General features: G+C 41.5%; 1 protein-coding gene across 4 annotated transcripts; it reads left to right on the forward strand.

Annotated features, from left to right (window-relative positions):
• Positions 1-431: 431 nt before the first annotated feature.
• On the forward strand, positions 432-26,749 carry LOC128358427 (serine/threonine-protein kinase WNK1-like). 4 transcript variants are annotated; one of them, XM_053318692.1, is made up of 28 exons: positions 432-613; positions 2,305-3,562; positions 12,352-12,524; positions 12,710-12,930; positions 14,555-14,712; positions 16,009-16,097; positions 16,205-16,424; positions 16,581-16,682; positions 16,857-17,241; positions 17,341-17,486; positions 17,646-17,720; positions 18,150-18,185; positions 18,623-18,760; positions 19,975-20,054; positions 20,133-20,295; positions 20,390-20,506; positions 20,815-20,931; positions 21,033-21,081; positions 21,201-21,344; positions 21,607-22,547; positions 22,651-22,725; positions 22,852-22,953; positions 23,045-23,369; positions 24,102-24,273; positions 24,399-24,592; positions 24,709-24,858; positions 24,932-25,155; positions 25,272-26,749. In XM_053318692.1, exons 2-28 carry the CDS (start codon positions 2,768-2,770, stop codon positions 25,659-25,661), a joined length of 5,781 nt encoding a protein of 1,926 aa, XP_053174667.1. In that variant the 5' UTR covers positions 432-613; positions 2,305-2,767; the 3' UTR covers positions 25,662-26,749. The 4 variants fall into 4 exon arrangements, with proteins under 4 accessions (XP_053174667.1, XP_053174670.1, XP_053174668.1 ...); XM_053318693.1 differs by lacking the exon at positions 432-613 and adding an exon at positions 935-1,009; XM_053318694.1 differs by lacking the exon at positions 432-613 and adding an exon at positions 1,292-1,311.
• The last annotated feature ends 1,242 nt before the right edge of the window (positions 26,750-27,991 follow it).

Below are 27,991 nucleotides of genomic sequence, written 5' to 3' on the forward strand. Positions count from 1 at the left end.
ACACTTACACTTATTTTTCTGTTTTTATTTTGTTATTGTTGTCAAATACATTTGTTTAGTTCCCACTTTTATGTGGTCATATTATTTTCTGTAATGTGAAATAACATTTTTGGGTGGAGGCCTTAAATAAGCCCATTCGGGTTTTCTGCCTCTCCCTACACTGTATATTTGATATAAACTAAACTAAACTAAAACTAAACTGGGGCGCTTTTGGATATAAATGCAGTCATCGCAACTATAAGAAAAATGGACAATTCATTGAAATCAACTTTTATTGTGTTATATAAAAAAAACCCCAATAACATCATATAAAAGAAAAGGCTCGTCAATTAAGCTGAAAATATGACCTAAAAATAATACGAGTTATGAGGTCATTCCTCGTTGACGCATGCGCTGTAGGAAAGAAGCCGTTTCTTCGTCAATATGTAGAAACTGCGACCGAGAGCCCACAAACTGTAACTCCGTCATATTCAGTAACTGGACAACATATCTCTCTGACACGTATGGATAATGTACACGTAACATTAGTCCTCTTTTCACAGACGAAGACGGATCTCCGCGGTGAGGACAATTTCAAACCTCGGTGATCATCATTCGTGTTTTGGATATTGAGGTAGGTCGCTCTCCGCCACCCCCAGCGTCGCTGTTCATTAGCTGTGACGGGCTAGCTGTAATGTTCAAATAAATAGTGAACCATTCAACCACAGGGTCAGACTCACCCTCAACCAGCTAGTAAAGTATATATAATTGTCTAATAATAATAATGCTATTGATATTAACGTGAAATTGAAAGGGGCAGACCCCGGAGGTGGGTCCAGCATTGTAGGCCATGGATAAGACCCGCCTAGCTAACAGTGATAGCTACAGCTGGGTAACGGCGGCGCTGTCTGTCGCTACCTGGTAACTTAGCATTTCAACCGGCGTCACACCGGTGAACGTTTCCGGTTTGTTAGCACCAGCACGGCTCGTTATGTTAATCACTCAGGGATGGAAACTGGGCCTGAATACGGTAAAGTTGTCAATAATTAGTTAAAGTTTGTGTTATATTGCTAACGGTCCCATTTTTTTAATGGCAACACCGGCTATCTATTTGAACTGTGAGCTCAATTTGTCGACAGCTGGGAGGATTTTACTTGGAAAAAAGGACGTGACGTGGAAATTATTCATCGTTGGTTAGGCCGGGATTAGCTCACACCAGCTAACTAAACTAGCTCTGTGCTAACAAAGAGCCGTCGCTCCTCCTCGCTTTGTATCGCTCGGTGTTGCCATTTCAAACGCTGTGGTGTCACTTGTGAGGCTGTGAATAAGTAGGTACGTAAGACGGGAGTTACGTTTAATTAAAATACCAATTTCATTAATTCCCGTTACAGTTCCTTGTATTAATTGGGATGTTAGTGACGCTAACATCGTCAGATTTGGCTCTGGTGTTTTGGTTGCCTATGCGATGTTAATTGCTGTAACCATGGCAAGGTATATGTTAGATGACGAATAAGTAATAAGGCTGTCATTGCAAACGTGCATGCTTAAAAAAACACCGTAAAGGATGCAAAAGTGGAAACATTTGCAGTAATTGTCAGACCAAAATGGCAGCGGTCTTTGCACCTACAATTTAAATGTTGGTGGGTTTATAGCTTTGCAGCTTTATCGTTGAGCGTACAGAAATTATTATTGCAATTGTTTTATTCTTTGTTAGTCAGACTGTGTTCGCTAATTTGAGATCACCTGTGTGTATTTCTGATCTCTCGTTCATACTCGAGACTGAAATAATCAGCTGTCAATTAGTTACGTCTAGTCTCTAACAAGTGTGAAGCATTAAGAGGTTAATGAGTTAAATTTAAAGGAGTAGGGAACGCATTTATGATTTATACTGCATTATGTACTTACAAACGTTAGTTTACAAATTAGCTAAATGTTATATTGATTTTGCATAGCTGAATAATGCAGTATAACCCCCATTTGGACCTGCAGTGAAGCCCCTGTGACAGTAAGCATGTGTCCTACATGCCCTTGGGCAAGACAGCAGATTTTATTAAAGAAGGAGAAAGTAAAGACACATTTCACCTTTGTTTATTAAAAGTGTAATACAAAATGACCTGGTGCTTTACTGCAGTACTATTTATTTATTTTTTAAAAAGGCACATGGCATTCGAGGTAATGTCTGGAGCACTGGCAATGTTATAAAACTTTATGTATACTGTAAATTCGACTTGTGAACTGTTGTGTAATCTTGTTGACATTTGACATAATATTGGCTACTTTCTGAAACATGCCATTGAGCTTTTGTTTTTTTATTTTCTCTTGCAGTGAAACTGGACTGGACTATATTTGGATTATCTGGCCAACCTGCCTTTCCCTGCAGTCAGACGTTCAGTGCCTGTAGCAGGCTGTGCATGTTTGTTCCTCACCAGTGATTCCTTATGCTTGGTAGAAACCGAACCCTGCGTCTTACAGGATGGATGGTGTGGACTTAAAGGGGCTTGTGTATCAACATCAACACTCTGTGTTCTGCTGCGGTGTTCATTTTTTTTCCTTTTACAAAAGAACACCTCCCATCCTACACCTCCAATCTCTGAACTCTATATATATAAAGACCGTCTTTGAGCAATAAAAAAGACAGTGAAATATAGGAGTTGGAAGACGTTCTATATTTTTTCCTTGTAAATCACAGATAGATACTGCTTAGAGAAGCCTATATGGCAGACATGGAAATATCCTTACTTTAATTTCTCAATTATTGTACCCCCTTACTCTTGGTGTGGGTGGTGGGATGTCGGAAAAGCCTGACGACAAAATGGTGAAGTTCCTGGCTCCCCCTCAGAAGAGTGGAAATGGCCCGAGTTCGGGTTCAGACTCCATGGTGACTGACTGCCGGCCGCCAGAAGTGAGGCGGCGGCATCACACCATGGAGCGTGATCGTTGTAACCCCGAACACCGTTTCCTGCGCCGCAGTGTCATCAGTGACTCCAATGCCACAGCACTGGCCCTCCCTTTACCCAGCAAGATCCCCATTCCTGCACCTCTACGGATTCAATCATATGAAGCTGTCCCCCAGCGACAACAGGCTGTTGCTGCTGATCATTTGCCACGGGCTGAACCAAGTTTAGCTCCAAATGAGGAGTCTGCTGATAGTGGTAGAAGAAGAGAAGAAGGAAAAGACATAGAAATAGCCAAGGTGGAAGTAGTGCCTTTAGGAAAGGAGCCTCCCAGTGTACAAGAAATCTGTGATAGAGAGGTTGTGATAGCAGCCCGTGCTGCACCATGCTTAGAAGCAGAGTTGCCAAGTCAAACCGAACCTGAAAGCACTGCTGAGGTGAAGGCACATGGAGAAGAGGGGGAGGAAGAAGATAAGGACTCTGCCAAGGCTCGAGCAGAGGCAGAGCAGAGAGAAGCTGAGAAGAAAGTGCAGGAGGACATCGAAGAGGCGGAGACCAAAGCGGTGGGAACATCACCGGATGGCCGTTTCCTAAAGTTCGATATCGAAATTGGACGCGGCTCCTTCAAGACCGTCTACAAGGGCTTGGACACCGACACCACAGTAGAGGTGGCTTGGTGTGAGCTGCAGGTATGAAATTCTGATAACTATTGTTTTGATTACTTAACCCCCACCCCGCCCCCCCCGTCGCACCCATCATGGCTGCTGTCATTTCAATACATTTTCCACTTTATCTTGTGCACTGATTTGGCATATAAGCAGCTAAGAGGGCCTCAGTTGTTTTTGGTTGTTAATTCACTTATCCCTGACTGTTGTACACTTTTGTTTCGACTGTTAGCTTTTAACAGGCTTAAGCATGGCGGAGTAGAGCAGAAGAGTAAATATATTCATGGAATTTCCTTCCACATTGTTAGCTGAGCGACAGCCTCTGACATTTCCGGTTTGAGAGACATGACTCGCATTTCCCTTTTGATTGTTTCACTTAGCCTTTGTCAGCAAAGCACAATAAAAAAAAAACTAATTTAATTAATTTAGCCTTTTTGGTGCAACTCAGTCCGTACAGGTTGGCATGACAACACATGAGACTGACTGTCTTTAATGGAAAAGTGTCTAGCTCACGTTAAGGCACTGGCAAAGTACCAGAGGTTATTATGGCTTGTATAATGAATGTTTATAGCACTCTGGGACTAAGGAATATCAAACACTTGAGACACAGGAAATGCAATATTGAGTTATGGTAGTGATTTCCTGTATCACATTTTCATAGTGTTAGAGGATATTGTATACCATTTTAAAATAAACTGCTATTTTAATAATTGATTAATGATGAATAATTGAGGTTATTACAACACCCTTTGAAGATGTTACATCTCAAATGACTATAAAAAGACACGGCTAAGACTAAATCAGGCAACAGTGGTTATAATCAACTCTTTTTAAAAACACTTTTCAGAGATCTTCCTCTCAATACTGATTTTGAGTTTTATTCCCATCTTTAAATTATTCTTTGATCCTTGAGTTAATTATTGGACCTATTTCACTGTTGATAACCTAAATGCAACGTGTCTGTGTTTATTAATTAATAATGTTGTTGCTTCAGACCATTTGGTACTCATACTCTTAAATATGCTGAAAATAATGTCGCTCTGCTGTCTGTCCAGTTAAAGCAGTGACATGGCCCACAGCAAAGTTTGACCTCATTCACCACATGAATGTTTGCTTTTACTGTCACGCTTTTCCCTCGTCATGAGAGGCCTCACACAGCAGCGCACACAACCATAGCTGCACATGCACACTGGTTTCAGAACAATGTGAAGATTACTGACACGTGCCCCTCCCCCCCCGACACAGAGCGAATCTCGCGCATGCTCGGTGCGTCGCTGCTCTAAATGCTTGTGTGAATGTAAAATGGGTCACATTCCTGACTGAGGAATCTCCTGTGTGAAGCAGCTCGGCCTGCCAAGGCCTGCTTCACGACTATCAGTCCACCCTCCGAGCCTCTCGGCTTCCTCACATTTTCCATATTTCTGTTTTTTTCAACCTCTTTTTATTTCAAGTACAACTCACTTCATGTAACTGCTCTCCTTCCTCCTTTAGCTGATAGTTGTGTGCTTGTAGTTATCTCTGTTTAAACTTCAGTCTACAACATTATCTATTCCTCTTTCTTTTGACCTCAAACTGTTTGCCAACTTCTGCAGTAGTTATTTTAACTTTGTTAGTATTCGTTTGACTTCATCTACGTATGAACGTTTATATTCTGCTCCTTAATTATATTTATTGTTTAGTATTTGGGCCACAACTCATAAGTTACCATAACCAAGTGCCTAAAAGAATGTATGATCATCAGTTTTCTGTTGAATAAGTTATTATTAATACTCTTTTTGCTTGGTTGGTTTGTAGAATTAGTTTAATTAATTTATTGGTTCAGAGAAATTTAATCTGCAACTATTTGATAATCGGTTAATATTCATTGTCACTTTTAAAGGAATGAATCCAAACATGTATTGGCTTTTGCTTCATAAATGTGAAGAGTTGCTGTTTTTTTCATTACATAGGATACTAATATTTTTGGGCTGAAGATGGCATGTCAGACTGATAAATTAGATAAATGGCATTTTTTGATAATTTCTGACATTTTCTAGACTTAATGATTAATTGATAATTAAAATAATCCTTATTTGCAGTCCTGTTTACATAAAATGACTCCCACATAAGGAGTGTGCGTTCCCTAAGATGTAACTACCTCTCTTTTGATGCTCACCTACAGAATCAGCTTTGTTTCACACACATGGTCCGCTCTGAAGTACGCACATGTAACCCAACACCCCCCACCCCCACACCCCCCCCACCCCCCAACTCAAGACAAGAGTTTCAGTGCTAGAAACTGTTGAACTACACATGAGAGGCTGAAATCCCCTCTCACATGGTTGTTAAAGCTGTCCCATGATCACTCAAGTGCTCGTGTTACATTCTCCATACAGCCTCCGGGCATATTTAGTGGGATATAATCTTAATTTTTGATATTTTTACCACATTCAGTTTGGTTTCCATTTCCTCTGAGGAGCTTTTAGATGTACATATACCGAGTATTTTCTACTTTCCTGTAAATATTTTTCCAAAAAAATGCAACAAATTTTAAGATGGCGCTGTATAAGAAAGGAGTAGGCTCGTTGAGTTGCTCTGTTCATCATTTTATTTCCTCTTTACGGCTTAATCAGTGGTGCAGAAAATAATCAGCTGTGTGTGTTCACAGGGAATTTGGTGTCAGCATAACCTGTGCCTGTATGCTAATGAAACAAGTCTGACAGGTTTTCCCTCATAAGATCCTTTTTTAATCTCGCTTTAACGTGGCAAATTTGTTGAGCCTCACCAGCTGTCCTGTGAGACTCAAATACTAATTACACACAAGAAATGGAGAGACTACTTTGATGTTCTCAGGTCTATAGCACTAATCGGACAAATAATGTAAAGTTTGACCCAAATGTGGCTATTCTTTATATTTTCTGATGTTTATTTGCCAGGGACCATATCAGACAGGACCTGAAAGCACCACAAGTGGAAAGTTTTTACCTAGTGTGGCGATCTGTTCAGTATTTGTTGATATTTCACTGCGGGCCAAAGTTCTGGACTGACGAACCAGCATAACCTTCCCTGGAGCTGCGCTGCGAGCACGGCCGAAAACCTCAGTGTGTAAAGTTCATGTGAAGTGGCCCCGGTTTATTCAGTATGAAAGGCCATCTGTCCACAATCGTCTAAGAATTTCTAGGCTCCCACCCTGTTTCACCCACCCGCGAACCCACACATTTGTGTCGGATCTCATGTTGCAGACATGTTTGGACAATAAGTAGGTCACCACGAAGAGGAAGCCAAGGGGGGAAAAAAAAGAGAATAAATTTAGGAGCCTCCCCTTTCTTGCTCACTCATCCATCCTCAACCATGTCATCATCCACTCACTGCCTCCCCACCTCCTTCCTCTCAGTCACTGACTTAAGCCAAACGTTGAAAGATTGAAAAGAGAGAGCTCCAGACATCTTTTAGAAGCTGCGTGAGTTGCCCATCCAGCTGGCTGACACGCTACACCCAAGTAATATAACATAGTAGCCTGTCTCTCGTCATATTTGGTAATTTTTTACCAGATAAGATTTTCAGTTTCTAATTGCTTATTAAATCAGTGGTTTAATGTCTTAGCTCCTTCTCATTCACTGTTCAGTCTCAAAGCAGTGCATCACTAACAGATGCACCACTAAAGGAAAAGATAATTGACTCTTCTTTATAAAACCTGTAAACTGACTCAATGTGCTATTAGTGGAGTTCCCCTTTACTAATAATTTCCTGTCGGATGCATCTGCAGTTGTATTACGTTGAAATGAAATGAAGTACACCAGTAAGAAAACTGAGGTCAATGCCAGCTTTGTGCATCACAGCACTCGAAATAGACCAGAAAGCAAAACAGGTACAATTAACGGTTTAGTTTGATAATTTGATCATCTGAAATATATCATGGATAAACACGTTTATTTGTTACCCATGTTTTGAAAGCACTCAGACCCCAGCACACATTGACTGTAATTCAAAACCAGTTTGTCTCATGTGCTCTGAGACAGCGACGCTAGATGAAGCACCGCTATAGACAAAGCACAAATCGTTGGAGGAAATGTACCCCCTCAAATCTGAACTGAGGGGCACATAAAATATAATGAAAAGAATCGAAGAGTCCGATATGATTGATCCACTTTATTTTATAATACTTACTACATGATTTTTAAATGCAGCCTTCATTGTAGGCTCCTTGAAAGTAGAATAAAAAATATATTTACTGTTAGAGTATTTATTAACATTAATGTATTATAGAATGGTAGTTTCTTTCATGTTGTTTATGTATTCACTCGTTCACACCTCACATCAGCTGTATTGTTTTTCTGTGCATTGAAGTAGAGTCCGAAGGTCACGCACTCGGCTCTTCCAAACAGGCACGTTTTCAACCGGGCCTTAACTAGTTTATACAAAGTCTTTATTCATCTGTGCCTGTAGCTGCTGAACATGTTTCAAACTTAATTTGAGTATTCAATCGCCGCATTACACAGATTCATGGTTTATATCAGCAGATACTTCCCATTGATTGAAATAACTTGTGAGATGTTACTCTTCATATTTTCTCCATTAGTTTTTATCAACTGTAAGAAATGGCTCATAATTATAAAGAATATAGTGGGAATATGCTATTTTACAGTCTACATTATCTGTGTACTAAAACATGGTAAGTTTCCTCAAGATGAAAACAGTTGTTAGCACCTTTTTTGTTGAATAAAAGAAGTAATTTATATTTATTGAAGCTTCAGATTTGCACAAACAACAAAATCCCAAACTAAAAGATGAACATTCAGTGAATCTTTGAGTTAGCAATGTCTGCTTTTTTTTAAGAAGTGTGCTTTGAAGTGTTAGTAATGTTGTCTCTCTTTGGGTCCTGTATTTCCTGATTTTTGTTTTCTACACTGTTCAAATCAGATTAATCGACACACCGGCATTCAAGGCATTCTGTCATCTTATCTTTTGCTGACAGTTTGAGAGTCTCAGTGGTCTTTGACCTCATTACCGTGCGTCACGGTAACACCAAAGATTTCTACCTATTGAGAAATACTGCAATTAATGCAATAAGTGAGTAATCTTTAAGGTGGATCTGTTTAACATGGCATCCTGACTCATCAGGCTTTACACAGATCCTCACCAGTGTTACTCAGAGAGCTTCATCTAACTCTCTGTGTCGACCTCAGAGCAGGGACCTGGCAGAGCCGCCCATGGCATGATGACAGGCCTTTTTTTCACTGTCTCTTTTTTTGGATTGTTGGGTTATTTATGATGGCCTTTTTTCTGCTCTGCTTTGGTGATGCATTTAACTACCATGACATGTGATTCACAGTGGCTGGAAATGCCACAGGTCACATATTTGACCAGACAGTGTTAGGGCGTGGCGATTATAGTTGATATTACCATCACAGTTTTAATAGCAGCATATTTCTGATAGCTTCATACATCGAGGCATGACAAATGCAGGAATGAAGAATCACATAAATCACATATACAATAATCACATTGATTTGTTCCAGCCCTGTTCGTTGATCTATTGCCCAGACTGAGATCATCTAATTCAGTTTTTTTCCTGTACAATTTGTAAAATGTCTGCATCTTGGAAATTAAGTTATCCTTCACCAAGGCTCTGTGTCTGCCGAACAGGCAAGAAACTCATATCGAACACCTACTAGCTGTATATATTTAATATTTGAAGGGACTCTCTGCTTGATCATTGTAATTTTACCTTGGATAATAACTTGGACTTTCACTTCAGCTGCTAAAGCTTGTTGAGGCGTAACACTGAAATAAAACAATAGGGTTTTTACTGCTTGCTCGAGACATAGCTAACACACTGATTCTGCAGAGATGAAAGTGTTGAAGCCTTGGGTGATTCAGGAAATATTACTATCTTAACAGTAAGTGTTCATCTCACTTAACCTGTACGTATGTATATATGTTTTGACATGCACACCTTTTCATCATAGCTGCCGCGGAGACACTGCATAGACTGGTGGTGACTTTTTAGTGAGCTGACTCATGCTCACCCTGTTCAATAGAGCTGCTGTGATTCAAATGCAGCTGCTCTTGTCCTCTGAGTGCCTGCCAGATTTCCTAATTTATAGACATTTTAAGCCTCGCCCTGAAAAAGGCATGTTGAATATGTTGGAACCAAAAACAGGAGAACAAGACGAGGTCAAACTCTAATATATGGCTGCACCGTGTACGAAACCCTAGAGTACTTTAATTTGAGATGGATACAGGAAGTGGCGGCGTTCGGTCGACCAATGGTGTAACTTCATCACTCACAGTCAGCCAAGTCCAGTGAAGAATGTGAAGCCCCCCTCATGGTTTTTGTTAAATCTTGATTCAGACACATTTATGAAATGACTCATCGCTATATATATCGCTATATATAACAGTATAATTTCACAGGGTAATAGTTGGTCTTTGGCTTTAGCAGTGGAGGAAGACAGTATTTCTGTTACTTTCCCTTCCATTGTTCAGTGAGTGGTGGATATTTGGCCTCTCCGCTCAGGCTTTGTGGATGTACCAGAAACCGCCAGGCACTGTTGTCACTGACAGTGAGAGCAGGACGTGGCACAGGCCAAAGAACTCGTTCAACTTACAGTCAAAGGTAGTTTGAATTTTAAAGACTGTAAATTCCTGGAGTTTACTAGTAAGTGGTCGGAGCTATGTGATTACTTCATCCTGGCATATGTTGTGTAATTCATGAAGAAATTGTTAAAGGGTCCAAAGTCTGAGTTAAATAATAGATAAATACTTTTTTGTGTGTAGGTCATTTAGGTGCAAAAAACTTCTTCACATTAAAAACTGTATTTCAAAGACATTGGACACATCACATGTCTGACATACTCTGACCACATCTCCTCTTTTGATTATTTTGGTGGGTTTCAGTCTTAAAATAATCATCCTGTGATCTTTGTCAAGTTTAATCTGCTTGATGCACAATGCAGGAAAAAACCTCCAGCTGTTGAGTAATTTCACCAAAAATAAGCCTGAAGCCATGAAGTCATTGCGTTAATCTTAAATGTAAACACTATGATTATTAATTTTTGTCATCGATGGAGTAGTTTCGGCATTTGTGGGGGTCGCAGTGCTGCACACACTGGGGTGGGAGCTTTGATGCTACCCTGTATGGTTTTCATGACTGTTTTGCAGGAAGAGAAAGGGGAATCACTGCCCCACATGATAAATACTCGGGGAAAGTAGGTCAAAGTGTGGAGCAGCCTCTATTACTCGCCCATCTTCCCTCACCTTCTGTTTCCCTGATTCAGTGTCTTCCCGTGCTGCTGATCGCTTCCACATGTCTCCCTGTGACTTCTCATTTAGTCAGGTTACCCTCAAACATGACAAACATTCAGCCTTAAAGCCACAAAATCCCTTCAGTGAATCTTGCAGCACGTTTCTCTTCAAGTGATATCAGTCACTGATAGGTTTTCTGTCTTCTTGCTGTTGCTGACACACACACAATTCAAACGCTCACTCCTCACTCACAAATGGGTTGAATTTCCTGGATAACTTGGCCTGTGGCCATGTCTCTGGGGGTTTCAGGGGAGGTCTTTGGCTGCGGAGTTTCACTGGGCTTGTCTTGCTGGTATGAGTTAGCTGCTCAACAGTCATCCACGTTGTAAATGTAGGTCATGCCAGGAATTACTCAGGAAATTTGAGAAGGGTGGTTTTTACACATTCCAGTTGTTTTTTAAGACCCTATATCCAAAAGCCATTATTGCCCGTCCTTATTTAAGCGCAGATCAGTTTAAGACTGTTAAATTACGTTGGTCAAACAGTGATATCAGTTTGAATACATTTAACTATTACTCATTGTCAACTCAGCTGCCAGAACATTTGCTGACTCTTATAATCCTTAACTTAGTTTAGACTGCATGCCTCGTGAGTGCATTGGTTTACTTTAGACCTGATGTGTCAGGCTGTTGTAAAAGGCCTGGAAATATGTTCATATTCATTACTACAATACACAGTTTTAACTGATAAAGACAATGCTCAGTAATTGAGAATGTCTGTTATTCTATTTACAAGCTTTCCACTGCTGTAATGAACAGTTTTCAGCATCTAAACTTATATATCATGATGTTTTGATATTGGCCTCTGCTATTGGTGATATTAATTGTTCCCTCGTTGCTTAAACCTACTTTATAGTGGTGATAAAAAAGTTCTAAGAGGACCGTTGTGGTGTAACAATCCCGGTTCATTCTTTATTTCTTTTTTAGACTCTGATCTTCTCTTGTTCTGAGTCACACAGCGGCTCTTTTCTTATTTTGGTGTGGTTGGAATCTAGGACAAAGCTCGACACATTCCTATTGGTTCACAGTCATCCGCCAGAGAAAGCAGGGCCACATCCCTCTGCCCCCAACCGTATGTGCGCTTGTGCAGGAACATGTATGCAGTTTTGTGTGTGCTGGAAGAAATGGCTGCCGTACTACCCTTCAGTCGAACTTTCAGACATGTTTTATTTCATTTGAAACATTGTAGTTGTGAATATGGAAAGAGGAAAACTGATCCCAGGCTGCTAATTGTCACCTTTTTAGATGTATGCAGCATGACTCCCCCTCAACACTGTTAATAAACCAATAAATAATTCACACATCAAGGGAGAATAGTGACATAACTCATGATACAATAAACATTTTGAGTCATCGCCTGTTAATTTGCTAACCAATACATCAGCAGCCTACCTCTTCAATCTTCAAGTGATTGTCAACCATTTGAACTTTTTCACTCACCTTTTATTTTACTCTATAGCTCTATAAATAGCGCTGCCCCACTGTGTTGTGTGAAATCTTCAAGTATTTCCTTTCTATCCCATGCAGGATCGTAAGCTGACGAAGACGGAGCGGCAACGCTTTAAGGAGGAAGCAGGGATGTTAAAGGGACTACAGCATCCCAACATTGTCCGCTTCTATGACTCCTGGGAGGGACCGTCCAAAGGCAGGAAGTGCATTGTACTGGTTACTGAACTCATGACTTCTGGCACACTCAAAACGTGAGTCTAAAACTTGGTTGGGTTAACAAATGCATGAACACTGGACTCATATATACAGTGTGCACCATCCCATTTTGATAAACGGATTATCTTGATTATTGATTATAAGTAAATTAACCATTATTTCTTTGGACACTTTGTAAACTAAACAGAAAACATGAAAATGATGACTTGTTTTCTTATAGATATCTGAAGCGGTTCAAGGTGATGAAAATTAAAGTGTTGCGGAGCTGGTGTAGACAAATCCTCAAGGGACTCCACTTCCTTCATACTCGGGCCCCTCCCATCATCCATAGGGACCTGAAGTGCGACAACATTTTCATCACAGGCCCAACAGGATCCGTTAAGATTGGAGACCTGGGACTGGCCACACTGAAGCGCGCATCCTTTGCCAAGAGTGTTATAGGTACGACTCTAAAGTCATTTCTACCTCCCAATCCCTGTCCTACTGTGGGGCAGTAAGTTTTTTTGAGGTCATGATATTATGTATTGAAATGAATGATGGTGTTTTAAAGAAGGTATTTTACTTTGTTTTTCTGACGATGTGGTTCAAAAACAGACCACAGAGTTTCAGCTGTCCCTCAAACCACAGCTCAAATGGAGGCCAAATACTGTGATAATCTTAGACAGATAACCACAAGGCTTTCTCTCTTTGGACTCACAGCAACCCTAGAATATTTCTGTTGTATGTTTCTCCAAAAAGGAGAGGGTTTTTTTTCCAGGCACCTACTGAATGTAAGTAGAGCCTAATGTTTCTCCTACTGTTAAACATTAATATCATTATTATAATAGTTGTCATGTGGCCATGGCTAAAGGTATGGTCTTTGCTTTCTGTCTTAGACCGGTCTTTGTTCTGTGGTTTGGAAATATGTGGTCTGTTTGCCAGTTATATACCCATAATGTTTAACGTCTCTTTCTATGGGTTTGCCTCAACAGGTTTTTTTTTCCTAGTGTTTGTCTCTTGCTGTCTTTTAAAATATTGCAGGACCGCAGAGTCTTTTTGCTCCATCTTTGTGTCCAGGGAGCTCTCCCCACTTTCTCTCTGTCAGCCTTTTTCTTTTCTTTTCTTTTCTTTTTTTTCTTTTCTTTTTTTTACTTTCACATTTTTTCTTGGGTATGTTTTTAAAATGTAGGCTCTAGCCTCAGCTGTGCCCCATTCTGCTGTTTGGAATGAATAGGGTACTGCTGGTCATTGAGTAAGTATGAACTTTTATGGGCCCTGGTAAGTCTGACAGTGTGCTGTAACACACATCAATTTCAAAAACAATTGCATTCAAATAACCAAATGAGTTTTTCTGTGTAAGACCTAAGATTGAACGTAAAATGATGAAGTAATAAACCAAAGCTGATGTGCCGAGACACACTGCTAAGAACAGTAACTAGCTATGGGATCTGCTTCTCTCAGCCTTAACCATAACACTTTCAGTCCGTAGGTCAAGAAGAGACGGTAAGTCAGACTTCGAAAGGTGAGTGTACTATAAAAAGTAATGTTATTGTGGTTTTAAGGTAAGGTGTTGACAAAAGTTACTTCCATAGCTAGTCTTTATTTCTCCTTCAGAGATTATTGGCATCTCTTTGAACAACTGCCACTATATTCTGGCCTGTGTACTATTCATAAGTGCCTTATTTATATAAGCTGATATTAAACATGGCAGATAACTCTCATTTTGGCTCACAAGTGTGTTCTGCACATTGGCTAACTCAGTTACTTTCTTTATATCCTAACATGTGAAGGTCTTACACAGACAAACACGTGCCTTCTTCTCAGCAGTCTAACTGAGTTCGGCTTCTCCCTCCTTTTTTGTTTTCTGTCTCTTTTTGCTTTCCTTCCCCTTTTCTTTTTCTCTCTCTCTTCCAACTTTCACCTCACAGGTTCTACCCCCAGGAGACGTCAACAGGCTGGTCACTCTTCTCATCCTCCTCTTCCTCAACCCCTCACGGGTTAGAGGAGCAGAGGGGCAATGGGTTGTGAGAAGCCCACTCAATCAGTAAGGAAGTGCGAGAGTTCTGAATAGTTGTTTTGATTTAAGGTACCCCTGAGTTCATGGCGCCTGAGATGTATGAGGAGAAGTACGACGAGTCAGTGGATGTGTATGCCTTTGGAATGTGCATGCTGGAGATGGCCACCTCAGAGTACCCTTACTCAGAGTGCCAGAATGCTGCACAGATCTACCGCAGAGTTACCAGCGTAAGTCTTCTTATTCAACCCTCCACGTCACTCCTCTGCCCTGCCTTCACCTCTTCCTATGTGCCAAGAAGGCCTAGTGTCACATTGTGGAATAAATCATTTTCTATTCACATAGTCAAACCTGCTATGATCACATTCCTCCTGACTCTTCTTTAACAATATTATTATATTTATTCTAAACCTTTATTTCACCTCTCGATTTAAGTACTTCCCTGTATCTCCCGGCCCCCTTTTCCCTATTTAAGCAGCCCCAAAACTTGTAAGACCTGTAAGAGAAAACTTATTTACAAAGAAAAGCCCCTTTACTTCACCTCATCTTGTTTTTTCTTTCCCTTTCCTTCTGACTTGTTATATGTTGGTGAAACATGTGGACCTGAGGCGTGTATGATTTGATGAAAAGCTGAACAAGCACAGCCCTGTTATTTTCCTAATCGCTAACAGCTCAGTTGTGTGTCAGTTCCGGGAGGGCAGTAACTGTCATTGAAGGAAATACATAGTTTTGGTCCTAATCATACAACTCCTACTGGTCTACTGATATGATTCATACTTTTGCAGTTACAACAGTCACATAGATAGAGAGGTTGAACCCATTGTACCAAATGGGCCTTGAAATATATACCAATATCCTCACTAAAGTCTTTTCCACATGATTCAACAGAGGTTTTTTATTTTTTTATCACATTGCTAAATATTGAATTTTTCAGTTATTTTAAAAAAAAAGCTTTAAATAGTTGATACTGCAGAGCACTGAACACAGTTGGCTCACTTGAGAAACAAAGTGCTGTTGTAGTGTTGAGCCTACATTTAGGTGGTGTCACATGCTCTGGTGTTACAGTAGTATTCCTTTGGGAGATGGGCTGTTGTTCTTCCTGTTCTGTCATTCAGCTCAGCTGCTCAGCCAGTCCTCCATTTTTATCTAGCTCCAGGTGGTTTCCTGTTGTTATTGGCTCAATTCATTACCTCTTATCAACTGTCCTTCACTGACTAATGCCCTCCTTTTCCATTCAGTGGGTATTCTGCCATATTTAAATGCCACCAGGCAGAGTGTGTACCATTATTATAACATTATCCGAGATACTACTTCTTACTGTGATTTTTGAGATGCCCTATGAATGAAAATGAAAAGAGGAAGTTTGTACTGTTAAAGGTTCTGAATAGTTATTCAGAATATGACAGCATTTATAAGTATTATAGAAGTAGTACATACATGAAAATAACAACAAAGTATGGGCTAGTACCAAGAGTTTTGAAAATAGATGAGAATCATTCTCATTCAGTCGTCTGTGTTTCCTGTAGGGGGTGAAGCCGGGCAGCTTTGACAAGGTGGCCATTCCTGAAGTGAAGGAGATCATCGAGGGATGTATTCGTCAGAACAAGGATGAGAGGTCTCTAACTTAAGAAGAGCACATGTTAAAAAATGTAGTCAAACTCTCAGGAACATGCACATTTTACGTCTCTCCCATTTGCTTAATGTTTGTTTCCGTGCTTTTAGGTACTCGATCAAGGACCTTCTGAACCATGCCTTCTTCCAGGAAGATACAGGGGTGCGTGTGGAGCTGGCAGAGGAGGATGATGGAGAGATGGAGGCTATTAAGCTGTGGCTGAGAATTGAGGATGTGAAGAAGCTCAAGGGGAAGTACAAAGACAACGAGGCTATCGAGTTCTCCTTTGACCTCAACAAAGATGTCCCAGAGGATGTGGCTCAGGAAATGGTGACTTGAACTTTTAATACTACAGTCATTAGACTTCTGTCTTAAAAAAATCCAACACTTCATTAATTAACTCCATCACTGTTGTGTGATTAAACGGGTTACCACAATGTTTAAAATGTTTATTGCTGAATTGTACATCCTGTTTCTATGCTTTAGGTGGAGTCTGGTTATGTGTTTGAGGGTGACCACAAGACCATAGCTAAGGCCATCAAGGACAGGGTGTCTCTGATCAGTCGCAAGAGAGCACAACGGCAGCAGGTGTGTCCTCACTCACCGTATTGCATCCAGTGTTTTCATGTATACTGCCTGCTCAGGAGCTTTGCTGAAATTATTAATACAGCCATATGGTGGATGTTATTGTGCTGTGATCAGATTATGTCCATTGATGCTCTCTTCAAGGATTTTAATATTTGGCACTGATTTGTCTTGAAGGTCAGAGAAGAACAGGAGAAGAGAAAACTAGAAGAAGAACAGCAGGGTCAGTTACCGCCAGCACAGCAACCAGGCCAACAATCTAGCGTGGAGGTGCCTCAGTCCCATCCAGTGCCACAGCATGCATCTTACATACCTCCACAACCAAACCAACACAGCACACAAATGGCTGTCCTGCCTACATCTCAGCAGAGCCTTCAGAGTACTAACTACAACACTCCTCAGTCAACCCAGCTGACTGGTATGACACAGGTGGTCCCATATGTCCCCCAGTCAGCTGGACTAGTCCTAGCTCCAGTTTACGGTCAGAGTGTGGCTAACATCCAGCCAGAGTCAGAGGAACCTGAAGCTGACCAACACCAACATCTACAGCGTGCTGGAGGAGGTGTGTATCAAAGATGATTTATGGTCTTATATATATTTACATCTCACTGCATGATGATGATAATAATATAAAATAAACCCTCTTGTCCCCCTTTTACAGCCACTCACATTGGAGACAGACCCGGTTCCTCCGAGGTCCAGCCTGCAAAGCCTGAAATGTCTTACAGCACCCCTCCCAGTCAGCAGCTTCAGTCCCAGGTGTCGTGTCCTCAGACACAAAATGACCAACAGCAGCAGTTGGCGGTGGTGAGTCACACTGAATAGATAATGTAATCCACTGTGTTTGGTATATGCTCAAGCTTATGTGTTTATGTAGAAATACATTTTTACAGATTTTTGGCTTCCTGTACAAGGCTCTTTCATGAGTTTAATTTGTGCCTAATTTTACTCTCTGTGTTGCATAAGATTCAACCCCAAATGCAAGGAGTCCAGCCTGAAATTGTGCCCGGTAGCCAGTCTGTTCCAGTGGCACCTCAGCAGGTAAACTTACCTCATACCACATGTTTTAATGTCCTTTAAAGAGTAACTTAACACCAAACTGAGGCCTTGTTTCACTGACCTTTTTGAGATTAAAAGTTTCAAATCTGTTGCACCTGTGTGTGTGTGTGTGTGTGTGTGTGTGTGTGTGTGTGTGTGGTAAAGTCAGGGTCTACTGAGTACACTTCTTTATCACTGCAGTAAAGTGAGGACTTCAACTACTCAAAGTCAGCAAAAACAATGTTTTCAGATAGTGTTAAGTTGACCGCTTAAGTCTGTATGTCTCTTCAGGCGGCTGTGTTGAAGCAGCGGAGAGCTCTGAATCCCCATGCCCTAGTTTTCCTTTCTGTTCTATTTTCCTAGGTTTGCTTGTCTTTTCTTTTCATTATCGACTTTCCTCTCTTACCCTGTGTTATGTTTTGTTTCTTATAGTATGGAGTTTACTACAATCCATCGCTTCCCCCTCAGGTAGATAAAATGTCCTGTTACCACTTTTAAATACACCCACAGCCTTTCAGATGTTCTGGGGAAGAAAGTAAATGTAACTTTTATATTGGTCTGAGCGTTAGACTCAAGTTTTGACTTAGTTGTAGTATGCTTTCAAAAAATGAAATTTATGGCATGCAGACAGTTATAGAGACAGTTTGAATGGACATAATAATATACATGTCTCTGAAGTGGTCAGTAGAAGTGCAGTGATAATTGACTTGCCACGCTATTCTGTCAAATAGATAATTGATCAGATTTATGTAGCTATGTTATCCAGCAGGTAAGTGCATGTGGCTTTGAAGCAGATCCAGATAAATGAACATATATAAGTGCCAGGTTTTTAAAAAAAAATTTCAACTTCTACCTATCTGATTTGAGCATGTTTCTGACTCTCCTTTTTTTTTTTTTTTTTATAGATACCCACCCAGCAGGTGATGATACCTCCGTCCTCTCAGTCGTCTCCCCCTCTGCAGCAGCAGCAACAGCCAGAGAGCTGCACTGCTCTTCAGGGCTCCATTCTACCACAGGCACAGACTGGAGCTCAGCAGATACAGGTGACACACACACCTACCCTGCTCATAATTTCAGATGCATGCTGACATACAGTAGATATGTGTTTAACTCATTAGTTCCTCTGTTTACCATACTACAGTATGGATTTCATACTGTCCATTTTTATATTTGCTATTCTTCTAAATCTCTGTCCTTTTCTCTCTGGAGACACACTTCTCATTACCATGGCTGTCCACTTTTTTCTTTCACCATTCCTCTCTGCATGCTGCTTATTCCTGCATGACTATTAGTCTTGGGCCAATGATCCAAGTCCTATCCTGTCTCCTCCACTCAACGCAGAGCACCTATACTTCCTCTATCAGGCCTCGTGCCTCTCTGTACTGCAGGTACTCAGTACAACATATAAATGTGTGTGTCTGTGTATATGTGTGTATGGGGGCCAGGTGTGAAGCATTTCGTCCACATGTCTTTACTCTGTGTTCCCCACATTCATCCTAAACAATAAGTTCACATATTCACATTTTTCATCTTTTTTCATTGATTTATGTTTAAATAAAACAACTCTTTAAATACATTTCATCATAAAGCAACAACAAAAAGCAGGTACTCAAGAGGGTAATAAGGGTTGTTTTTTTTCCACCACAATCACACCACCACACACCAAGATATGAGCGTAGAACAGTGTTTGTGTTGATGACTGTTAATGTTTGACCAAAAGGCAATGTCATCAATTTCACATCATTCTGACTCTTCAGATCAAAACAGCTCAAAGGTTTTACTTGGAGCTGTGAGCCCTCCATGAAACAGTGCCCCAATAAACATATGTGTGGTGTTAATTAAACCCAGTTTTTTATCACAGTTATAAAAATCACAGTTTATTATGACTGGAAATTGATAGAATAGCAGTAGTGTATATAAATGTATATACCCAGAAAGGAAATGAAATAAACTCCATTGCACAGTTGTGCTGTGAGAGCTGAATAATGGCGGCACCTGTAGTACCCGGATACAACCATCAACAACTCACCAGGCTAAACAGCTCCATCTAGTGGATGGTTTGTTTTTTAATCATTACATTTTCTGTAAATATTTGACCAAAATAAATGGTCAAAGGTAGAATTTATTGAATATGCAGTAACACATAAAGAGTCATTGATTAACTCTGTACATCCCTAAATCATTTAAAAATATTAACACACAAACAGTAAGACTTTCCATTTTGCAAAGTGGTTTATTAAAGTTTTCTGTGTTTTAGGCCCCTGTGAGCATTCCTCAGTCAACACCAGCAGAGCAGCCAGCAGGCTCTTCAGCTCTGGTGGCTCCACCTGTGGAAAGGTGAGAATGAACTTCATAAAAAATGTCAGCACCAAACACCTTGTAAGGATGTTTTTCATGGGTCCTCGTCTCTTTCAGCTGCTTGTCAGATGCAGCTTCAGGTCTTAGTGACGGCAACGATGGAAATTCTACATCAGGAGGCCGCCATGAGGGCCGCTCACTGAAGCGCCATCAGCGACGATCCGTCCGCAGTCGTTCCCGCCACGACAAGAGTGCAAAGGCCAAATTGAATGTCCTAAGTGTACGAATCTTAGCTGATATGTTAATTTATATTCTTTCTTAAGCTATTTTTTTTTTCCATGTAACGAGTTTTAACCTGAATGAATGTTTTATAGATCTCTAATATGGGAGACAGAGTAGCAGAGTGCCAGCTGGAAACACACAACAGGAAGATGGTCACCTTCAGATTTGACCTTGATGGTGATAATCCAGAGGAAATTGCAGAAATCATGGTAACAGTGATTCTCTTCTATAAACAAAACCATCATTATGGGAAACTCTATATATGTGTATCATATGCACTCTATGTTCATAGAGGATGTATTATTGCATGCCATGCCATACCATTGAATTGACAACTGACAGTCCATTGACATACTGTAAATGATTCAAAAACAAGCGCAAAGGACACAAAACTACAATAATATTAAATATCTGTAGCGTCAACTTCAGCAGAACTCATCACAGTTGTTGAGCTAGTATTTTCTCACATTATATTTAGTTTTAGTTACAGTAGTTGAACTTGAGCTTTCCGTTTCAGGTTGCCAGTGAGTTCATCTTGGAAAGTGAGCGAGAGACCTTCATCGAGCAGGTCCGAGAAGTCATAGAAATGGCTGATGAAAAAGGAGGAGAGGGCTTGAAGGAAGGCTTTCCCAAGGTATTTCTTTACTACACAGTAACTTCTGAAACATTCATACTTTTAATTTCAATCCTCATCTAAACCTGAAGATTTACCACCTAAATTTGATTTCTCCACAGATGAGTGATCTTCAGCAACAACCTGAGCTCTCTGTTCCCATGGTGCCAGGTAAACAGCCAGCGGAACATAAACTGCTTAATTCTCAGTTATTGATTTTATAGAAACTCCTGCTTCACGTCTTTATTTTTCATTTTCTTTTCTTTCTTTTTTTTTAACCATTTCCTCAGGCATTTCTCCCAGCACTGCAGCCCAAGTGGTGCATTCAGCAGGACGAAGGTTCATAGTCAGCCCAGTGCCAGAGTCCCGGCTCAGGGAACAGTTCTTTGGCGCTCCTTCTGCTCATACCTCCTTTGGAGATGAAGCTGCCCCAGGTGAGAGAACTGAAGACTGTATTAAGGCTTCTCAGATTACAGACATTGAACATTGTAAGAATTAATTGATATGTTTTAAAAAAAGATTGTTAGTATTTATGTGAGAAAGAATGAGGATAACCAATGAAGAAACCAAATTGTGATTTAATATCAACTTATCACATTGGCTGGGTCTTGTTTCTCAAAATACTTATATTTCTCCACATTTTTGTCAATTTTCATTGTTTTTTTTAATTAAATTGCTTTTCTCAATTATCTCTAGGGGCCTCTACAACATTGGGCCTTTCTCTGTCAGCTCCATCTGGGGTTCTGCAACAGGCCTTCAATAAAATGAAGCAGGGTCGTTTAGAAAGATGCAACACCATTGATCCTCCTGCTGCTGATCAGGAACCAGTCACTGTCCCGTCCACTGAGGCTACACTCGGCCCAAACTCTAACAGTGTTCTGGCTCCTCTGGAAGCTGCAGCTTCCACCACTGGCACTAGTTATCCTGCTGTGTCTGTCACATCGACTGCAACACCCTCGCCACCCCCATTAACTGGGAGGGTTTCCCCTCCGCCCATATCATCTCAGTCCCAAATTCCAGCTCCTGTCCCCAGTGAACCCTGTTTACCACGCCAGTCTTCTCATGACACTGCCCCCTCACAAATTGCACCAACTGCTAGCATCCCTTCCTCATCTTCCTCCTTTTCTCCTCCTGCTGTGCAGACCTCTGTAGCTTCAGCACCTGGATCTCAGCTGAGCAGCACTTCTAATACTGTCTCTGTCCCTACTTCAGAACAGCAGCCTTTTAATGGTGCTGTTACTACCCATGCTCCGTCTGTCCCCATTTCTGCTCAGCCTGCACCTCCTACTTCTTTACCCAGTCAGAGCCAGCCGCAGTCAGGGGAGTCAGACGGGGCTGAACTCCAGACCAAAGGTGCTGGCAGAGATGATATCCATGCCCTAGATAAAAAGTTACGCTCCCTCTTTAAAGACCAGAGCTCTGCTTCCTCTGCATCACTGGATCCTGGACAGAGCACAGGGACCTCCTCCCCTCCGACTGGAACTTCCTCCCCTCCGCCTGGAGCTGCTCTTGTGCCTCCATCGAACCTTCCCCTCACATCTGGGGTACAAGGTGTCCTGGGCCCCACAACCACCACAGGACAGGGAATCACCTCAGCAGGGCATGCCCAGACCCCCCCAACAAAGCCCAGGGCACAGGTGAGAGAAAATAGGATATAAGGAGTATAAAAAGGATATGAGTAATTCCAAAATGCTGTTTATTACAATAATAATGCTCACTTATAAGTCTTTTTTCCCCCAGACTTTACCCACTGGTTTTGACCAAGCTGCTACACCTTCCTCTGACCTTGTGCCCCCAATTCCTGGACCAAATCAGGTGATCTGCTGTTTTCCTGTAGTATTACCTGCCCTCTACCTCTTTAGGTTTTTACCAGATGATGTTGTAGGTATACTTATGTTCTGCTTAGATTGTTGATGTTATTCTGTTTGTTTGACTCCACAGTCACAACAACCCCTGGGTAATTTGGATGCCCAGTTAAGGAGAGCTCTGAGCCCAGAGACTGTCCAGCCTCCAGCAGCAGGTTTCACTCTGGGACGTTTCCAAGTAGGTTTATAGTCGCAGCTCTAAATAATTGTGGTTAAACCTCTTAAACCTGGAGTGCACCCCGTTAAAAATCCCTTGTCTCTTTGCTTAGGTGTCAGTTGCTGAAGGTGGATCCAGCAGCGTTCCAGGTCCCTCCAGCATTGTCTCCTCTTCCTCCCACCCACCGTCCTCTACCTCTTCCTCCTCTTCATCTTCTTCCTCTTCCTCCTCCCCCTCAAGTCCAGAAAATACTCTCCACCGGTCATCTGGTCTGCCCAGAGGAGTCAGTAAACCTGACACTGTAAACGGATCCTCATCTGTCTCTGCTGGTCCTGACAGTCAGCCCACCACCATAGGGCGCTTCCATGTTTCCGCAAGCGCCAACGCCACATCTGGGCAAACCACTGGTTCTAAAGTGGGACGCTTTTCAGTTACAGGTTTGTACCAAATGCACAGTCCACTGCACTTAAACAAAGATTTGGTAACAGAAGCTAGCTTTAATAAATGAGTGAAAGGCCTTACAAGGGAATAATGTTACACAAGGTCCTTCTATACCAGCCATCTTCAACTCATTCCACAAAGGGCCATGTGGCTGCAGGTTTTCATTCCAACCAAGCAGGAGCACACATGCACACCAATCAGCTGACTGAAGAGTGAGTTCAGCTGATTTGAGCCAGGTGTGCTCCTGCTTGGTTGGAATGAAAACCTGCAGCCACATGGCCCTTTGTGGAATAAGTTGAAGATGGCTGTTCTATACTGTGACATTCTGAATACTCTACAAAATTATAGTACATAATATTTTACCAGTTATTCCACTGTAGCTGAACTGCATAAAAACTACATAAAAAATTGAAAAGTAATTTTGACGATTTTTATCACAGCTTTGATTTGTGACAATGGTATAATGGCAATAATGCACTTAGAGATGTCTCTTGAAAATGGTGTGAATGTAAATTATGAGCTTTAATGTCATTAAAATAGCAAATGCAGTAGAATTGAACTACTATTGAACTGATTGTTTCAATCATTTCCAGATATAATCCTTTTATTTGGTCAGTTGCATGAAACAAAGACTTTTAATCATGTGCACAAAATGTTAAAGAAACATCTTTAAATAATTTCAACCTAGTCCAGGCCAGTTATTGACATGTTCAATGTGTTTTCCTCAGTGACCCCAGCAGCAGGCTCCAGCCCATCACATGGCTCCAGTATGCAGAATGGGCCCTCATCCTCAACCTCCGACCCTCATAATGCACATACTCATTACAGTAGTGACAATGATGATGACTCCGAGAATGAGGATGAAGCTTTGCAGAAAGAAATCAGCCGTCTCAGAGAGAAGTATGTCGCATGTTAACGATCCTATTTGACACTACTTTAATTTCTCCTTGTGAATGTTACATCACATTTCAGTACAAGTGGTTTTTACATGACTGTATTTTCTGCCTTTCTTCTCCCACTCATAGACACATGCTGGAGATTCAGGCCTTGCAGAGTCGTCAGAAAGAGGAGATAGAGGGTCTGTTCACGCGGATGGGAAAACCACCTCCTCCCGCTATCCTTTCTCCTGCTGTGGCCATGGCTGGAGGTCGACGTAGGCTTAAAAGTAAAAGCCACAAATCTGCTCGCAGTAGTGGACAGCCCAGCCCTGTACACTCAGGTAGGAACAGTGAACTGGTTTCTCAGGGTTTTGTCCACTTTGAGGTCAATACTGCTTTTTTTGTTTTATTTACATTCATAACCATTTTAATGTAAAACTGCTGTGCTCGTTTTCAGGATCTCCATCCTCAGCTCAGAGTCTTCATGGTTCAGACTCACCTCCAAAGCTAGGTTCACCCTCAGCAACAGAGGCCTCACAAACAGGTGGCAGGACGTCTCTACTTAGATCCTCTCCATCTATGCCCATTCTCAGTACTTGCTCTACAGGTAAGTAAAAGTGAGCAACAAGGATGATTTTATTTCCTAGTTCTCCTCTCACCTCTCTTTTCTGTATTCCCAGGAGTAAGCGGGACCAGCTCCACAAATGGTTCAGGCCACTGCCAGAACCACTCTACTTCTCTGACCCAGGCAACTGGACCAACCCCTCCTGCCTCTCACACCCAGAAGGGCAAGGGCACGTTCACCGATGACCTGCACCAACTGGTGGATAACTGGGCCAGGGATGCCATCAGCCTCTCCCAGTGCAAGAGAGGCCCTAAAACTGGACCACAGGCAGCACATGATGTAAGCGCTCAGTACTGTCTTTGAATGTAAAAACTGTGTGATACATTTGTTTTTGTTTTCTATCAGTTATAGTCTTGTTTACACAGTAGTAACATCCATTTTTCTCTCTATGACAGATTGTTCCTCCAGCCAACATGGGCCGTAAATATTCAGCTCCAGGCTACCTCTGCCCAACACTTCCCACAGCTTCCAGCACCACCTCTACCACCTCCACTCACCTCCCCAACTCTGCCAATCCCTCCGTTCCTCTTGGGCCTCGTAAAGGCTCGCTGGGCCCAGTTGCCCCAGGGTATGGGTATACCTCAGCCCCATACAACAGCGCTCCTCAGTGGGCAGGACCCACAGGCACATGCCAGGTCAGCATGCTTAATCCCACACAGCCACTAACACAGTACCAGCCGCCCACGACTGCCTCGGTGTCCCTGCACCAAGGCTACCACATGGGAACCACGCCAGCCCCCCAGAAATCAGTTAGCCCCGGAGGGTCAAACCTGAGGCCTACGTAGCCCAGTCCAAGCCCTGGTCCAGGCTGAGACAGAGGGCCACACAGGGCAGAGCGGGCAGACAGTCGTTGAACGAGAACCACTAGCTCTCTTTGCAGGTTGCTGGTTTATTGTGCTTTTTATTTTTATTTCAACTTTTATCATTATGTGTTTATCCTGTCATTGAGTTGACCTGTGTGGTTCAAGTCCTCTCAGGCAGAACAAAATCTGTCTGGCAATTGGAGGGAGAGTGCAATACACATCCACAGCATGAGAGTGTCACACTTAGCTTGCCATTAGCTGTGGAATCGAGCCGTGACGAGTTGGTTGGTTGTGTCTGGCGATGTAACAACCCAAAGACACAACCAGCAGCAGCCAAAGATGTCTTTTTGAGAGCAGATGTTGCAATTTTGTCATTCCTTTGAAGAGGAGAAGGTAGGAGGGATTCTGGTTCATATCCTTACTGGTCCTGACATAAACCTGAGCTGGGACTGAAACAGTTTGACTGACAGTCATTACACCATAACAGACGCAGTGCACATATAACTGACTAAACAAAGACCTATCTGAGTGACTTGGGATGATAAATAAAGTGTCAGAGAGGAGAGAATGTACAGAAAGAGGATTAGTGAAGTGTGGCTGGTGAAGTAAGATAGTGAGTGTCAAAGAAGAAAAGACAAAGCAAGTTAGGCAGGAGTGTTTAGGATAAGGTTGCAGTATGAATACATCCCAGTGGCTACCTATTAAGTAAAATGCAATAATGGCAAAGATAAACTGTCCCTTGTAACTGTGGCCTTAATCCCCAAACACATTTAAACATTGACTTTGTACATAGATATTTCTTCACTGGGTTATGATTCCATGTTTAGCATAGTTATGTCTCTGTGACAGTCTGGTGTTGTTGTGATTTGAGTTGTCCATCCATACAGATTTAATATCATACAGATTTGTCCTGCACAGCTGACGTATAAGCCAGTGGATCTGCAACATAAAAAGCATTGTCCTGGTGTTGACCACCATTATGAGTTTGGATTGAAGAGGTGATGCTGCTGTAAATTACAATCTGAGTAGAGGTTATTTGCAGGGTGATTTTTTTTTATTTTATTTTTTTTTATTTTAAAAAATGTTCTTTTTCTTAATGCAAGAATGAAATCTTGTAAAGAATCCCAACTTGACACATAAAACCATTTACTCAGTACTTCATTATTAGATGTGGGCAGTTCAGAATCTGCTTATAATATCATACAGACTGAAATAGTTTTTAGGATTTAGTATTTGTGGAAGGTCTCAGACTCTCTCCCAGTTGTTTACACAGATGTTGCATAGTGCACAAATCAACCGGTCGTTAGTTAAGTCAACCCACAAAATATCAGCTCATAACATTTAGCTGTCACCTCTCCAATCACATGTGTCTGGGGTTCTCTCTCTCGCTCTCTCTGTGGTCTGTTTTTGTATGCGTATATTTAATAAAACAAACAAATGTTCTTTATGGACCTGTATTCAGCCATCAGATTTTGATGTTGTTTCACTGTAATTATTATTAAAGGTTGTTAAACAACATGTAGTTAAAGGAATATAAAAAGTGCAATTGCAGGGTTGTTGTTATCGGTATCCTATTCACAACGCAGGAGTGATCCTGCTGTTAAGCTCTTCTATCTATGACTGCCCTGCCCCCCCCCCCTCCCAATACCCCACCTTTTCTATTTTATTGTATATATGTTAATGTGAGGTAAATGCTTTCACGTGATGCTCAGTCACTAGAGTATGCTTGTGGTAACCTACTCGACATGCACATGCACTCTAACCTGTAAACATGAGGAACACTTTAGTGCCTTGCATCCTCACTAATGACAAGTTCCAGATTCATCTAGTCCTGTAGCTGTGACCGTACTGCAGAAAACCAGTTAACTAAACCTGTACATGACGTAAATGCATCACGCGGCTCCATTACTGTCACACGGCCAGTTCAGAGGTCACAACGCTCTGAAACATTAGACACAACACACAGGACTGCAGCACAAAGAGCACACTGAGTAATGTGGAATCGTTTCTTTTCTCTCTACAGTTACGTTTGTGTTGGTTGTGTAATCGGCTGTGTATTTATATCTGGCTCATGCATACATGGTTATTTGGCTGGCGTTTTGTTTTCGTGGATTTATCATTAAACCAGTTCATAGAAGCACTTGTTCAGGCAGCGAGTGAGCTGTGTAAAGGTTTCAAAAGTCGTCATGCTCTCATGCTGACTCAACTTTTTGTCACGACCTCTCACGAGTGCCATGCTGTCATTGTGACTCTTTATCGCCTGCTCTTAGATTGGATGAATAGTTAAACTTCTCTAGAGAAAAAATAAGTTA

Source organism: Scomber japonicus, chromosome 5, assembly GCF_027409825.1.
Source record: "Scomber japonicus isolate fScoJap1 chromosome 5, fScoJap1.pri, whole genome shotgun sequence".
Classification (NCBI taxonomy): domain Eukaryota; kingdom Metazoa; phylum Chordata; class Actinopteri; order Scombriformes; family Scombridae; genus Scomber; species Scomber japonicus.